At 37.2% G+C, this 14883-nt stretch overlaps 1 protein-coding gene across 5 annotated transcripts in view; it reads left to right on the top strand.

The window, feature by feature from the left end:
• The window catches only part of LOC101404594 (centromere-associated protein E-like), a 49079-nt gene that overhangs the window by 26432 nt on the left and 7764 nt on the right, over positions 1–14883 (top strand). For all 5 annotated transcript variants that reach the window (XM_087449181.1, XM_087449183.1, XM_087449180.1 and 2 more), the window contains 5 exons: positions 709–912; positions 2791–3009; positions 6350–6535; positions 12660–12772; positions 14770–14867. In XM_087449181.1, the coding sequence (XP_087305307.1) occupies positions 709–912; positions 2791–3009; positions 6350–6535; positions 12660–12772; positions 14770–14867 (820 nt within the window). The remainder of the gene's footprint in view (positions 1–708; positions 913–2790; positions 3010–6349; positions 6536–12659; positions 12773–14769; positions 14868–14883) is intronic.

Here is a 14883-nt window from a genome sequence, read left to right as displayed (position 1 = left end):
TATAATTTCCTTAAAATGGATTTAATTTGATTTTAAGGCTTTTTATCAAGTAGAGAGGTACCTTTTCATGTGCTTAGAGCCATTTTCATTTACGAAATTAAAAATAGGTTGCAGAAGGACAGCTGGGCAGATGTAAAGAGTGCCAAGTCAGACCAGCCTCCTCTCAGAACTCCCCAGACACAGAAACATAGACTTAACATCAGCAAGTGGGAATTTGTGGAAGCCCAGCATATTTTTCCAAATGCCTTCTAAAGCTTCCTAGATCTGTGACTGGGAGTCAGAAACATTTTTATTGTAACAACTCAACACGGAATGTCCTGCTCTCACCCAGCAGTGTGAGGCCCATCCACTTCCCAGGACGCATGGAAGGCCTGCTGTATGCATAGAAAATCTGCATCCAGAGGCACTTCATATATTGTGATTATTAGTCACAATTCATAGTTTTGAACAGGTTTTAATGCTAACAGGCAGAACTTATAGATGTGCCTCCGTCACATAGCCTATACTGCCAAAATTTTATTATTCAAATAAGTAGAGTTTTAAATTAGAATTATATTTCTAATATAATTAGAATAAATTAGAATTATATTTCAAAATATTAAGAATGAGAGTTCAGTAAGGTTATTTTCCCCTTTTTATGATATTTGTATGATATTTAGATAAAAACTTGCCTAATGGTAAGGAGATTCACTCTTATTTTTCACACAGGAAATTCTCAAAGATTTTTCGGAAAGTGACTTCCACAGCATAAAGACTGAATTTCAACAAGTACTATGTAATAGGAAAGAAATGACCCAGTTTTTGGAAGAGTGGTTGAATACTCATTTTGATATAGAAAAGCTTAAAAATGGCATCCAGAAAGAAAATGATAGGATTTGTCAAGTGAATAACTTTTATAATAAAAAAATAACTGTAAGTAGTAATTTTTTTGTGCTACCTTATTCTTTTTATTGTTTGCTTTAATTTTTGTACCTCATTCTTAAAAAGACTTAGAGCAACTTAATTTTAAGTATATTTTCTTTCATTTATTTTTATATACTTTATTTTTTTATTTGAAAAAAATTGACTCTGTAAAACATGTCTTCCTCTAACACATTATGCTTCCTTAAGATAATTAAATATACTTGTAAAGAAGATAATAAAATCTTGGTGTATAATAATCCGTTTCCACTTGTGAAATCTTGAATCTTCTTGCCCTCTCCTCTGTCCTTACTTGCTTCTGTAGGAATTGAGCCTTTTCCCCAAGTAGCCTCAGGCAGGGTGAGATGTGAACCTGTTTCAGGGCTATAGGCAGCAACTGTGGTAAAGCCATGGACGGGCCTGGCCCACTACCTAATGAGGCCTCATGCTTCTCACCTTGGTGCTGTCGCTATCATACGTGCTGATCCTTCAACTCTGAGGTTCAAAAATGTGGTTTGTGTCATTGTTCCCAAGGTGACCAGCCCTGGTGGACAGATTCATAAGAACCAACATTGCCCGAGATCAGTTTATTAATTTGTTTTACTTTCCACTGGTCAGAAGATTCATTCTGCTTTCTGAAGAAATCCCTGCCTCTTACACCTGGTAAAATTGGCAGGAACCAGAAAGTTGCTTGTTATATATGCAACTGGAGCAAAGGGAGCTAGATTAATATTGTAACTTGTAAGATTGGTTTTATATTTCACATGTTTGGGTAGTTCTTTCCTGACACTTTAATTTCGTCTGGAAACTATACTTAAATCACACTGAAATATAGATAACGTTTTAAAAAAATGTTTTCCTGTGGATAGTTAATCACATTTGTAGAATACCCCAAGCTAGCAAAATCGTAAATGAGTTGTTTAAAAAAAAAAAAACTAGTCCACAATCAGTGAAGAAAAACATAAAACCAGTGTTTGGATAAGATAATCTCCATATAATTCAGTGTTTTCCTTATAATATTGAGGGCCCAGCTGTGATTAGAATGTAGGGATTTGTGCTGTGTGGACCATCATGGATACGTGGCTTCTTCCAGCATCTGAGAGTAGGAATTGATGACTGTGTGTGGTGGGAGGTCGGTAGTCCAGAGCAAGGAGAGTCCAGGGTGCCAGCAAGAACACAGCTAATTAGGATCCACGTCTGATAGAACTGCCATAATGCCACAAAGAAAGATATAGGTAAGACCAAGAAGGCATTCATGATGAGAGCAAAAAGTACATCCCGTAGGGATAGGAAGTAAAAGATGATAGGAGCAATTTCAGAGTGAGTTAGCCTTTGATGTAAAAGAGGGTATTGATTGACAGTTACTCCCTGTACAGAAATACAGGATTTTCAGATTAGTTACCAAAAGTTAGTGAATTCTTTTCCCTATAAACACTGAGGTTTGAAATGAAACAGGAAAGTAGATTGTTGTTAAGTTTACTGTGTATGCTGTGCTATTAGACGTCAGTTAATGTTTATATATAACATTATATGTGTTGTAACACATGTAATGACTTTAATCCGCACAATTCTTCAGATTCCTCTTCATATATCATACTGATCTAATAAAGTGAAGTTATCATCTTACAAATCAATGTGAATCCTCTCTAGTCCTTATTCTTTTTTTATTCTTTTTTTATTCTCATCATCAATATCCAACATCTGAACTGTCAGGAACTGATGCAAATCACCAAGAATGTTCACATTGTTTTAAAGTACTCTTCTAGAATGTTCTGAATAATGAATTTCAGCATATGCCTTGTCCTAGAATTCTAGTATTTTTCATACTGGTTTGTTTTTTTATATGTAATTCATTTTAGAAGCTATAATGGTGTCTTTACTATTCAATAGGGTATAATGAATGAATCAACAGAGTTTGAGGAAAGAAATGCGACCATAGCCAAAGAATGGGAACGTGACCTGAAATCAGTGAAAGAGGAGAATGAAAAACTGTTTAAAAACTATCAAACTTTGAAGATGTCTCAGACATCTGGTGCCCTTGTTAATCCTGCTACACAAGACGCTAAGAATCTTCATGTCACATCAAAAGCTACACAACTAACCACAGAGGTGTGAAATTTCTTATGTTTTTCAATTTGCAGCTTCATCACAGAGTTATAGATGCATCTTGTATAACATTTCAGAGCAAAATCACAGTATTGAATGTATTAAGAAACGTGCATGAAGGGCCAGCCTGGTGGTGTAGCGGTTAAGTGCGCGCGCTCCGCTTCGGCGGCCCAGGGTTCTCAGGTTCGGATCCCGGACGTGCAGGAACACACTGCTTGTCAAGCCATGCTGTGGCGACGTCCCATATAAAGTAGAGGAAGATGGGCACAGATGTTAGCTCACAAAAAAAATTAAAAAACGTGCATGGTGGGCTTATTTTTTAAATATAGTTCTATTGTGGCTCTCACTCAACTAATTATAACTGTTATATAAGATCTTCACTTTGAATTATAAAACAGAAGTAACTCATAGCTTAATTTGATTAGCAGATACGTACACCACTTAAGGTGTTATTACCGTACATTATGTTTCCTAAGTCATGTGACTTTCTATTAAATTATAATCTGTGTCTATATACAGAACTAGCTTAGAGGGAAAGAGCAATTTAGCTTTTCTCTAATTATCATCAGTGTTTAATATTGGTTAATATGATCAAAATAAAAATGGAAGAGGCTAAAAATGTAATAAATTCTTATGCAAATTAACCTGTAGCCAAGAATCAGTACGTTATTTGAATAATCCAGTTACTTTATTAAAACTACCCTTACTTGGGAATCTGTAAAGCAGACATGCTGTTTTATTTTGTTAGCGCACAGAATGTCTTAGTGGGGAACCCAAGAGTAAATTATAACTTACCATTTTACTAAAATAAATATTTATGATAAAACATCAACAACTAGTTTAATAATTAATTACTAGTGGAAACTAGAAGATCACTAGTATACAGTTTATTGATTTGCTGACCACTACAGTCAGCTGTAGAGGTAAAAACAGCAGAAATATGAATCCCATCTTCTAAAGCAATAAGGTAAAGAAGCAGAAGGAAATTCCATCTTCAATGACCCCAGGAAATACCCCATCAGATAATAAATTATATGCTATTAGTTTGATAATTTTTTTTTTTTTTTTTTTTTTTAAAGATTTTATTTATTTGTTTTTCCCCCAAAGCCCCAGTACACAGTTGTCTGTCATAGCTGCACATCCTTCCAGTTGCTGTATGTGGGACGCGGCCTCAGCATGGCCGGAGAAGTGGTGCGCCGGTGCGCACCCGGGATCCGAACCCGGGCCGCCGGCAGCGGAGAGCACGCACTTAACCGCTAAGCCACGGGGCCGGCCCTAGTTTGATAATTAAGCCAAATTAGAGTAGCATAGAGTAGTTTGGTGGTGATGTAGAAATAGAGCAGTGGAACAGAGTAGAGAATTCGGCAGTATACCCAAATGAGTATGAGAATTTACTATACAATAGTGATAGCAGTCAACTCAGTGGGGATATGATGGTTTACTTAATGTTTGAATCAGGGCAACCAGCTAGCCATCTTGGAAAAATAAGTCTAGACTCCTTCCTCATTCATTAAACAAAAATAAATTCCACATGGACCAGAAAGAAACAGACATTTTCCAGGAAGACCTGCGTGTTGTATGTATGTGAATAATCTTAAAGATATGAACAAATTCAGGTATTTAAATTCAGGTATTTTTGTACTTAGAAAAAACTGGAAATAACCTAAATGTTCATTAGTAGGTGACAGGTTAACTAGTTTATAGTACCTCCGTGAAACAAGATGTATGTATCCATGAAAACAAAAGTGTGAGAGATCATGTGTTGATAATGAAAAGATCTGGAAAATATATTGTCAATTTAAAAAAAGTAGGGGGCATGCCCCAATGGCCTAGTGATTAAGTTCGGTGCGCTCCACTTCAGCGGCCTGGGTTCGCGGTTTGGATCCTGGGCATGGACCTACGCCACTTGCCAGCCACGCTGTGGCAGCAACCCACATACAAAATAGAGGAAGGTTGGCACAGATGTTAGTTCAGGGCTAATCTTCCTCAGAAAAAAAAAAAAGGCAGAACTATATATTTGTTGTTGTTATGTGCCGTCAAGTCAGCTCCTACTCCTGGCTACCCTTTGCATGAGTGATGTCCACAGTGTCTGTCCTCAGCAGCCCTACTCAGCTCCTGTAGACTCGTGCCTATGGCTTCCTTTATGGAGTCACTCCATCTCATATTTGGTCTTCCTCTTTTCCTGCTGGCTTCTACTTTCCCCAGCATTATTGCCTTTTCCAAAGAATCCTGCCTTTTCATGATGTGCCCAAAGTAGGGCAGCCTCAGTTTCATCATTTTTGCCTCTAGCAAGAGTTCAGACTTAATTTGCTCTAGGACCTGCTTGTTCATCTTTCTGGCAGCCCAGGGCATGCATAGAGCTCTGCTCCAACGCCAGATTTCAAGTAAATTTTTTTCCCATCAGTCTTCTTCACTGTCCAGCTTTCACACTTGTACATAATAACTGGGACTGCGAGGGTGTGGATAATCCTGGCCTTGGTCTCTAATGACCCTTCCTTACACTCGATCTCTCCTAATTCTTTCATTGCTGCCCTTCTGAGTCTCAGTCTTCTCTTGCTTTCTTGACTACAGCCTCCATTTAAATTGATGACTGAATGAAGGTAAACAAAATCTTTAACAATTTCAATGTCTTCTTTGTCTATGTTAAAATTGTGTAGCGCTTCTGTAGTCATAATTTCTGTCTTGTTGATGTTCAAATGCAGTCCTGCTTTGGCACTTTCTTCTTTCGCACTATTGTGTGTGTACTTTCTTCTTACACGTATTGTGTGTATGACTTACTGTTTTTATAAACTGTATATTCATATATGCTTAGATACATATAGAAAATTTCCACCGGGATACACTTGAAAGAGTTTAGTAGTCATTGCTACAGAGTCGGTGGGGCTTCTGAGGTGAGGGAACTTACTCTTCATTATATGCCTTTGAATTTTTCCATATACTTGTATTTTTCAAGCTAAAAACTAGGTAATAAAAAGAAGGCGAAAGATATGTTACATGTATTACTCTAAAGAGTCAATTAACAAATATACTTTCTGTAAGTAGTGTTAATTTAAAATGTCAGTGCCTATTTAATATGCTTAGCACCATGCTAACTAGTAAATAAAATAAGCACTAAACCTTATGTAAAATTTGGGCATTTTTTTGTCCAAAAATCATCAGCTTGCTTCTAAGTGAAAAAAATAATACCTGTGTAAATTGAGTCCCATTTGGCTTCTCTTCTTTTCTGTCCTTTGTTAATGCAGTCTGAAAAGTTAATACCCGTATATGATCATCTTTGTCTTAAACTTGTATACTGTGATTCTGTCTTCACGGCAGACCTTACATATGTGTGTGCTTTTAATAGACAATTCAGGAGCTGGAAACTGCACTCTGTGAAGCGAGAAAAAGTGCCATGCACAAGGAAGACAAGATTATAGAGATGCAGAGAGAACTAGAGGTGACTAATGACATCATAGCAAAACTTCAGTCGCAAGTTGATGAATCAAATAAATGCCTGGAAAAAACGAAAGAAATGATCCAAGTGCTTCAGGTAACAACAAACTCATTTTATAAAGAAAAGACTTTTTTTTCTTTTACTGTTGAGCTTAGCACATAATTTGGGCCTCTAATCTTTTACTTTTATGTCTGAAGTTCAATACTCAAGCTTTAAAAAAGCAAGTGACAACTTGGAAATCAAATGTAGGTGTATCTTTTCATGCAAAATAATGATTATTTTTATCTTCCTAGAAAATTATTTTTAAAAAACATAAATATTCTTTACAGTTTAAAATATATTTCTTTTTATTTTTCAAAAAAAAATGCTTCTTATCTAAATATTTAACACTCTGTTAGATAAGTACATTTTAAAATTCTTTTTTTTCTTACTTAATCCCGTTATTGAGTCCTACCTGTAGCCTGTGGGCTGAATCTGACCTGTTCTCTCTAGAAAGAACGTAGTTTAAATGTTTGTAGCTTGAGTGCCATTACACAAGTCTTGCCCTCCTTCATCACATCCTTCCTCCCTCTGGTTTTAGCCCCAGCCACTTCTCACTCTTCTGCTACTTGGGTCGGACCCTAATAGGCCTTTCAGTTCACTCTTCCTACTCCAGTGTCTCTTCATTCCAAAATTAGGAACAAGTCAAGAATATCTGCTCTTTTTATTATTTAACATTGTTCTAAAAATTCTAGTTCATTCAGTGAAGCATGAAACAGAGAGGCAAGAGGAAATAACCTTAATTCACAATTAAAAATTGTTGGTAAAGCTAAAAACCAAGAAAATCAACTGTAAAGCTTTAGAATCTTTGAGAATAAAGTAGTTTTTTAATATTTCAAATAAATGATCACATTTTTATTCATTCAACAAATATTTGTTGAGTACCTGCTATGTGTTATTCATTGTTCTAGATGCCATGTGTACTGCAATGGGGGAAAAAAAGCCTCCTTCAAGAGGCTTACATTCTGGTTCAGGAAGTCAGAAAATAAACAAGTATATATGTGTGTCAAATGCTGAAAAGTTCAATGGAAAAAAATTAAGCCAGACGGGTATATAGGTATTGAGTGAGAGTCGGGGTGTGAGAGTAGGAATGTGATTTTGCAAGGGGAGTTGAGGAGAGCCACACTATTAGGATGATGAAGTGACAGGGTGAGCTGTGTAGGAGGGAAGGGCCTCCTAGGCAAAGGAAGTAGCAAATGCAAAGGCCCCGACACACAAGTAGTTGAGACATGTTCAAGGAGACAGGAAGAAAGCCAGCATTGCCTGAGCAGAGTGGGCAAGGGATAGAGGGAGAAATAGTTGAGAAGTAGCAGAGAGCCAAATCATAAAGTGTCTTGTAAGCTGTTGTAAGTACTTTGGGTTTTATTCTGGGTGAGATGAGAAGTCATCAGAGGATTTTGGCAAAAGGATATGGTCTGAATTAATATTTTAAAGGCTGCCCCTTGAAAATCGAATAAAGGAGGGTGTGTTTGTTAGTGATGTGCCAGCTGCTACAACAAACACGACCAAAAATGCAATGGCTCAAACAAAATAGAAGCTTATTTCACACATAAAGGTGTGAGTTCCAGGTTGCGAATGGCTCCATTCCACATGATCATTCAGAGGCCCACGTTTCTCCCGTTTTGTTTCTCTACCACTCCCTGGGTGCTGATTTCATCTGCCTGGTTAAAGCCAAGTTGTAAGCTCTCTGTGCGCGGGCCACAGAAAAGGGACAAGATGAGGAGGCTGAAAATTGTCTTAAAATCTCTACTCTTAAAGGCTCTGGCCCAGAAGTGGCACATGTCTCTTCCTCTCATATTTCTTTTTCTTTTCTTTTTTTTTTTTTTTTTTGCAAAATATTTAGATTTCATTTATTGGAGAGAAAGCCAAACATGTACCTCTCATATTTCTTGGAGTCAGAGATGATTCCAAAGTTTTTGGCCTGAGCAGCCAAAAGGATAGACTTGCCATTTATGGAAATGGGAAAGAATGCCAGAAGAGCAAGTTTGAAACCGGGGAAGCAGAATGAGAGTTCAGTTTTGGACATGTTGAATTTGAAATGCCTACTGAGGACACCCAGGTTGAGATATGACTTAGGCAATTGGATATATGAGTCTGAGCAAGGTCTAGACTTATGGTATAAGTTTGGAGAATCAGGGCTGGCCCCGTGGCTTAGTGGTTAAGTGTGCATGCTCTGCTACTGGCGGCTCGGGTTTGGATCCCGGGCGCACACTGATGCACCGCTTGTCTGGCCATGCTGAGGCCGCGTCCCACATGCAGCAACTAGAAGGATGTGCAACTATGACATATGGCTATCTACTGGGGCTTTAGGGAGAAAAAGGGAAAAAAAAAAAGGAGGATTGGCAATGGATGTTAGCTCAGGGCCAGTCTTCCTCAGCAAAAAAAAAAAGAGGATTGGCATGGATGTTAGCTCAGGGCTGATCTTCCTCACAAAGAAAAATAAAATAAAAAAATAAAAACTTTAAGTTTGGGGAATCATCAGCATATAAAAATCATGAGACTGGATGAGGGCATAAGCATCATGGAGAAGAGATGTGGAGTAACCAAAAGATACTGAGATGGAGCAGCCAGTGAGTGAAAAAGAAAAGGGATAGTGGCGGGCAAGAGAGAATGGTTCCAGTTTCTTCATATAAGTGAAGGTAGTGTTTCAAGAAAGAGGGAGTGAGCAATGAATTTCTCCACATTCAGTATAGATTGAGACAGGTATCTACAGAGAGATAAATATCTTTCCTGCGTACTATAAGTGGCCATTTAGATAATATAATAGGGTATGCCATTGTACAGCACCCGTGGGAAAAGAAACAAAATACATGGTATCCATAAAATCTTTATACAGTTTGAATTTTTAAGAATTTGTTTCTGTATATCATATAAATATTCTATAAAATGCAACAGAGTGTTTTTAACTCAAGACTTGGCATAATAAAATGCAAAGATATTAACTTTTAACCTATTCACCACTATTTTAATTCGCCTGGATCTAACTGTCCAATATAATGTAGGGGTTATTAAATGAATATAGAAGACAGTAATTTGAACAAATGAATCATTAACAATTTTGTTTAAAGCTTAATGCATTTCTTCTGTTGTATCTTTACAAATTATTTATATCAAGTAGCAGTGAGTTTGTTAACAATTTAAACCACGCTAGAACTTTAGGGACATCCTGCAGAATAGGAAAAAAAAGATCTTGTTTATAACGGGCACAAAATCTAAAATAAAATGCTCGAGTGACTAACCTTAACAAAAAATGAGGCAACATATATGAAAAGAACATCAAAACTCTAAAAGGAAATATAGGAGAGCCTGTGTTTAAAATAAGAAAACATGCCATTTCCTAGGTGGTAGCCTAAATACTGTACAACCATAAGTTTTTCCCACATTGATTTCTAAAGTTAATGTAATTCAAACTGGAATCTCAAAGGAATTCATTTTCTGGTAGAACAAGGAAAGTTTCTCACCAGAATCCATCAAAAATATGATAAATAGGTGATGTTAGTTAAGAACGTATGTTTTCAGACTTTTCAAGTTATTAGTGAATTGTTTCAGGCTGTCAGGATTTCCTGAGTGCAGCTTTGCTCACATGCCATAGGTTTGAAATATGGAATTCTCATTGTCTTTCATTTCTAAGTCAGCATTTCCAATTTCGATTTCTTTTATGCAAGAATTATTTTAAAACTGTTACATGTGACTAATTTATTTCATTATATTGTGGAAAAAAATTACTGTAATTTCTGCATTTTTAGCATATATTGAAATTTTCTTTCTTTTTTTTTTTTTGTGAGAAAGATTGGCCCTGACCTAACATCTGCCAATCCTCCTCTCTTTGCTGAGGAAGACTGCCCTGGGCTTACATCCATGCCCATCTTCCTCCACTTTATATGGGACGCCGCCACAGCATGGCTTGACAAGCGGTGCGGCGGTGCGTGCCCGGGATCCAAACTGGCGAACCCAGGGCCGCAGCAGAGGAGCGTGCGCACTTAACCGCTGCGCCAGTGGGCCAGGCCCTTGAAATTTTCTCTTTTGTGTCATAAGTGAATAAAATGTTTTTAGAGTTCTTTGAACTTTTAAAACAAAATGTATACAAGTAGATCAATGCAACAGAATAGAGATCCCAGAAATAAATACACACAATATGGTCAATTGATCTTTGACAGAAGAGCAAAGGCAATTCAATGGAAAAGGATAGTCTTATCAACTAATGGTGCTGAACAACTGGACACCTTTCACAAAAATTAACTCAATTGATCATAAACCTAAATGTAAAAAACAAAACTAGAAAACTCCTAGAAGATAACATAGGAGAAAATCTAGGTGACCTTGGGTTTGGCGTTGACTTTTTTAGATACAATAGCAAAAGCACAATCTATGAAAGGAAAAAAATTGATAAATTGGACTTCATTTAAATTAAAAACATTTGCTTTGTGAAAGACAAGCCACAGACTGGAAGAAAATCTTTGCAAAACACATATCTAAGGACTGTTATCCAAAATATACAAAGAACTCTTAAAACTCAGTAATAAGAAAGCAAACAACATGGTTAAAAAGTAGGCAACAGATCTGAACAGATACCTCACCAAAGAAGATATACAGATGGTAAATAAGCATATGAAAAGATGCTCCACATCATATGTCATTAGAAAAGTGCAAATTAAAAAACGAGATACCGCTACACATTCACAGTATCTGAAAATATCATAATGGCCAAAATCCAAAACACTGACAACACAACGCTGGCAAGGAGTGGAGCCAGGAACTCGCGTTCATTGCTGGTGGGAACGCAAATGGTACAGCCACTTTGGAAGACAGTATGGCAGTTTCTTAGAAAACACACCACTCCAGCCAGTCACATGCTCAGGGAGTCCCTGATATCAGCATCTGGTCCAGAAAGCCGGCGTCTTTTACTGGTGCTGTGACTGAGCAAACGGCGGGCTTCTCCACGAATGGGCTCGTCTGACCCACTCATCGATCTCCTTAAGTTGAGCTTCTCATTTTTGGAAGCTTGCATATTTTTAGTCTTTGCTAGCCATTGTGAGTGTGCACATGTTTTTATGGGGACTGGGGGGAAAGCCTAGAGGAATAAAGAGCTCTCTGGGTCCCTATTTAGATGGGTTTATTATTCAGTATCTAAGAGTAATCCATTGTATGGCTAACAGTGATAGAAAAAATGAATGATTTATTCAGCAAGAATAAGAAATGAGCTATCAAGCCACAAAAAGACATGGAGGAATCTTAAACGCATATTGCTAATTTTTAAAAGCCCATCTGAAAAGGCTACATACTATATGACATTCTGGAAAAGGCAAAACTAGGCAAACAGTAAAAAGATCAATGATTGCCAAGGGTTCAGGGGGAGGGATAGATAGGTGGAGCACAGGAGATTTTTAGGGCAGTGAAACTAATTTATATGATGCAGTGATGATGAACACGTCATTACACACTTGTCAAAACCCAAAGAGTGTACAATACAAACAGTAAACTCTAAACTGTGAAGTTTAGTTAACAATAATGTATTGATATTGGCTCATCATTTGTAACAAATATACCACACTAATTCAAGATGTTAATAATAGGAGAAACTAGTGGGAGAACAAGGGTATACGGGGGTCTCTGCTCAATTTTTCTATAAACCTAAAATTGCTGTAAAAAATTAAACCTATTAAAAAAGATGTATATATATGTTTGTATTATATATGAATAATTCTTTTCTGAGTGGAAAGTAGGTGCCTTTCTATCACTAGATTGAACTGTCCTTGAGCACAAATATCCCCACGAATGTTTTGTAAGATTTTGTGCCTTGAGTTCAGTTCTTCTTTGATATTTATATTGCTGTTCATCTCTCATCTCATTTTCCTGATTTACCTTTGTCTACCCATTTCATTATTTTCAACCTTTCTGTTTCATTTTGCTTAGGTATATTGTTTTTTTAATCTGGAAAAAAATTTATTTTAAGAAATAGCAGTCATAGGTTTTCTAATTCACATTAGCTTCCAATAGCTTAAATATACTTCACATCAAATATCTATTTGTTATTCATTTTAGGGTTAAAATTTGTGCCTTTCCTGCTTTTCATATATTTGGAGTTTGCTGTTTTAAAATGTTCCTACCAGATCAAGGCAGTTAACAAGTCTTTGAAACTGGTCTAAAATTACTTTATTTTTCTTTTCTGTAAAAAATTTAGGAGAAAGTTGCTTTAGGAGCTAAGCCCTATAAAGAAGAAATTGAAGATCTCAAAACAAAACTGGTGAAAATAGACCTAGAGAAGATGAGAAATGCCAAGGAGTTGGAGAAGGAGTATGTCTTTGTCTCAATTGAATATGACTTTAATAGCTTAAATTTCCCTTCTAAACTGTCTAAATTTCTTTGTATTAGTTAACTTTTTAAAATATGTTGATATTGTTATTGCTTTTTGTAAAATAAATACAAACATCTACAGATTTTAAATTTATTAAATTCTCATTACGTATGCAAAGGTTTTAAAAACAAGCACAATTCTGATCAATTACTAACATACTATGTGTTTGCATGCTTCTTGCTCAATCATATATAAATAGCTTAAAAATGGCCTTTTTATGTTTGAAAGTGAGTATTAAGACTGTGTGTGTGGTTTTTCTTTCTGTTTTTTTTTGTTTTTTGTGAGGAAGATCAGCCCTGTGCTAACATCTGCCAATCCTCCTCTTTTTGCTGAGGAAGACCGGCCCTGGGCTAACATCCATGCCCATCTTCCTCCACTCTATATGGGACGCCGCCACAGCATGGCCTGCCAAGGGGTGCATCGGTGCGCGCCCGGGATCCGAGCTGGCAAACCCAGGGCCGCCACAGAGGAGCGCGCGCACTTAACCGCTTGTGCCACTGGGCTGGCCCCAAGAATGTGTGTGTGTTTTTAGCAGTTTGACTAAGGTTTCTGTTGGTTCTCTTAATTTCATTTGTTCTTCCTGTTGTGTTTTTGTGTAAACGTTGTATTTCCTTTTAAATTGTAGTACTTAGTGCCTGGGAGCATATCCTCTTTTTATTGATTTTTTTACATGCAGTACCGTATATAGTAGCGTGCCTAAAGTTCTTTGTGGTACAGCATAATGAAAAGAACATTAGGGGCCGCCCCAGTGGCCTAGTGGTTAAGTTCACGCACTCTGCTTTGGTGGTCCGGGCTTTGCTGGTTCCGATCACAGGCACGGACCTACACACTGCTCATCAAGCCACACTGTGGCGGTGTCCCACATACAAAATAGAGGAAGATGGGCACAGATGTTAGCTCAGGGCCAATCTTTTTCCTCAAGCAAAAAGAGGAAGATTGGCAACAGATGTCAGCTCAGGGCCGATCTTCCTCACCGAAAAAAAAAAAAGGACATTAAACAGAGAGTCAGGGAAACTGAATTAGAAATATAATGTTGCCATTTATTAATATGTCACCTTTTGCAAGCTGTTTAATCTCTCTGGTCCTCACATTTATAATCAATAAAAGGATAGGTTTGTATTAGAGGATTTCTTAAGATCCCCTCTGACGTCTAACACTTTTTATTCTTCCTGTAAGTGTTTAATGAATATTTAATGATGTTATCTAATTTTGCCCAAAACATAGCACTCTGAATCTTCATGCGTTCTCACCAGCCTTCTGTCGATAGGACTGTTGGTTTTAGTGGAGCTTATACTTATTAAATTCATCATTGTAAAAAGCAGTTTTACTTATAGGGTAGAATCAGCAGATTCTTTCAGTCTCTAAGAAAGGCAGAAGGTCTCATAATTTAGCATTACTGATTAATGCTAAAGCAAACAATTCACAAAATGTCTTTCCCTACTGGGCACAAGGAGCAGAATTTGGCCTCTGACTGTGTCACCTCAGATCAGAGCTGCAGCCGGGGGTTGCTTGCCTGACAGTGTAGACAGGAAGCTGCTTTTCGCTTTTACGCTCTGGTAATTGCTGTAGCTTCAAGATGCTTCTAGGACCTCATGGTAACAACCCAGTTATTTGTTTTATGGTGCCCCTGAATGTAATTTTGCTCAATATCCAAATAATAGCTGTTGGGCTTTCAGAAATTTAAAAAGACTCGGTTTCTCAATGTTAAAAAAAATTGCCCCTGCAACCAAACAGAACACTCACAATGTGGTGGTGTTACTTACAGCTATAAAGTGCGTGATACCAGGGCCGTATCCTGGGAGCTGATCTGCTGCTGCTTATGCATATTATGTCAATGTGATGTATCTTATCAGGGAATCCTTACAGCAGTTCTGTTTATTCTTCATTAAAAATGAGTTGCAGGCATTTTACATATTCCTGTTGTTGTCCTCAATAGAATTACTTCTTCAAAAGCCACTGTAGAACATCAAAAAGAAGTTATAAGGATATTGAGAGAAAAGCTTAGAAGAAATCAACAGGCCCAAGATACTTCAAGTAAGTAGAAAATCCT

The sequence above is a fragment of the Ceratotherium simum genome, chromosome 25, assembly GCF_057802395.1.
Source record: "Ceratotherium simum simum isolate JZ-2026a chromosome 25, ASM5780239v1, whole genome shotgun sequence".
Lineage (NCBI taxonomy): Eukaryota > Metazoa > Chordata > Mammalia > Perissodactyla > Rhinocerotidae > Ceratotherium > Ceratotherium simum.
The sequence above is the reverse complement of the archived record's forward strand: the minus strand, read 5'-3'. Positions and strand labels throughout refer to the sequence as shown.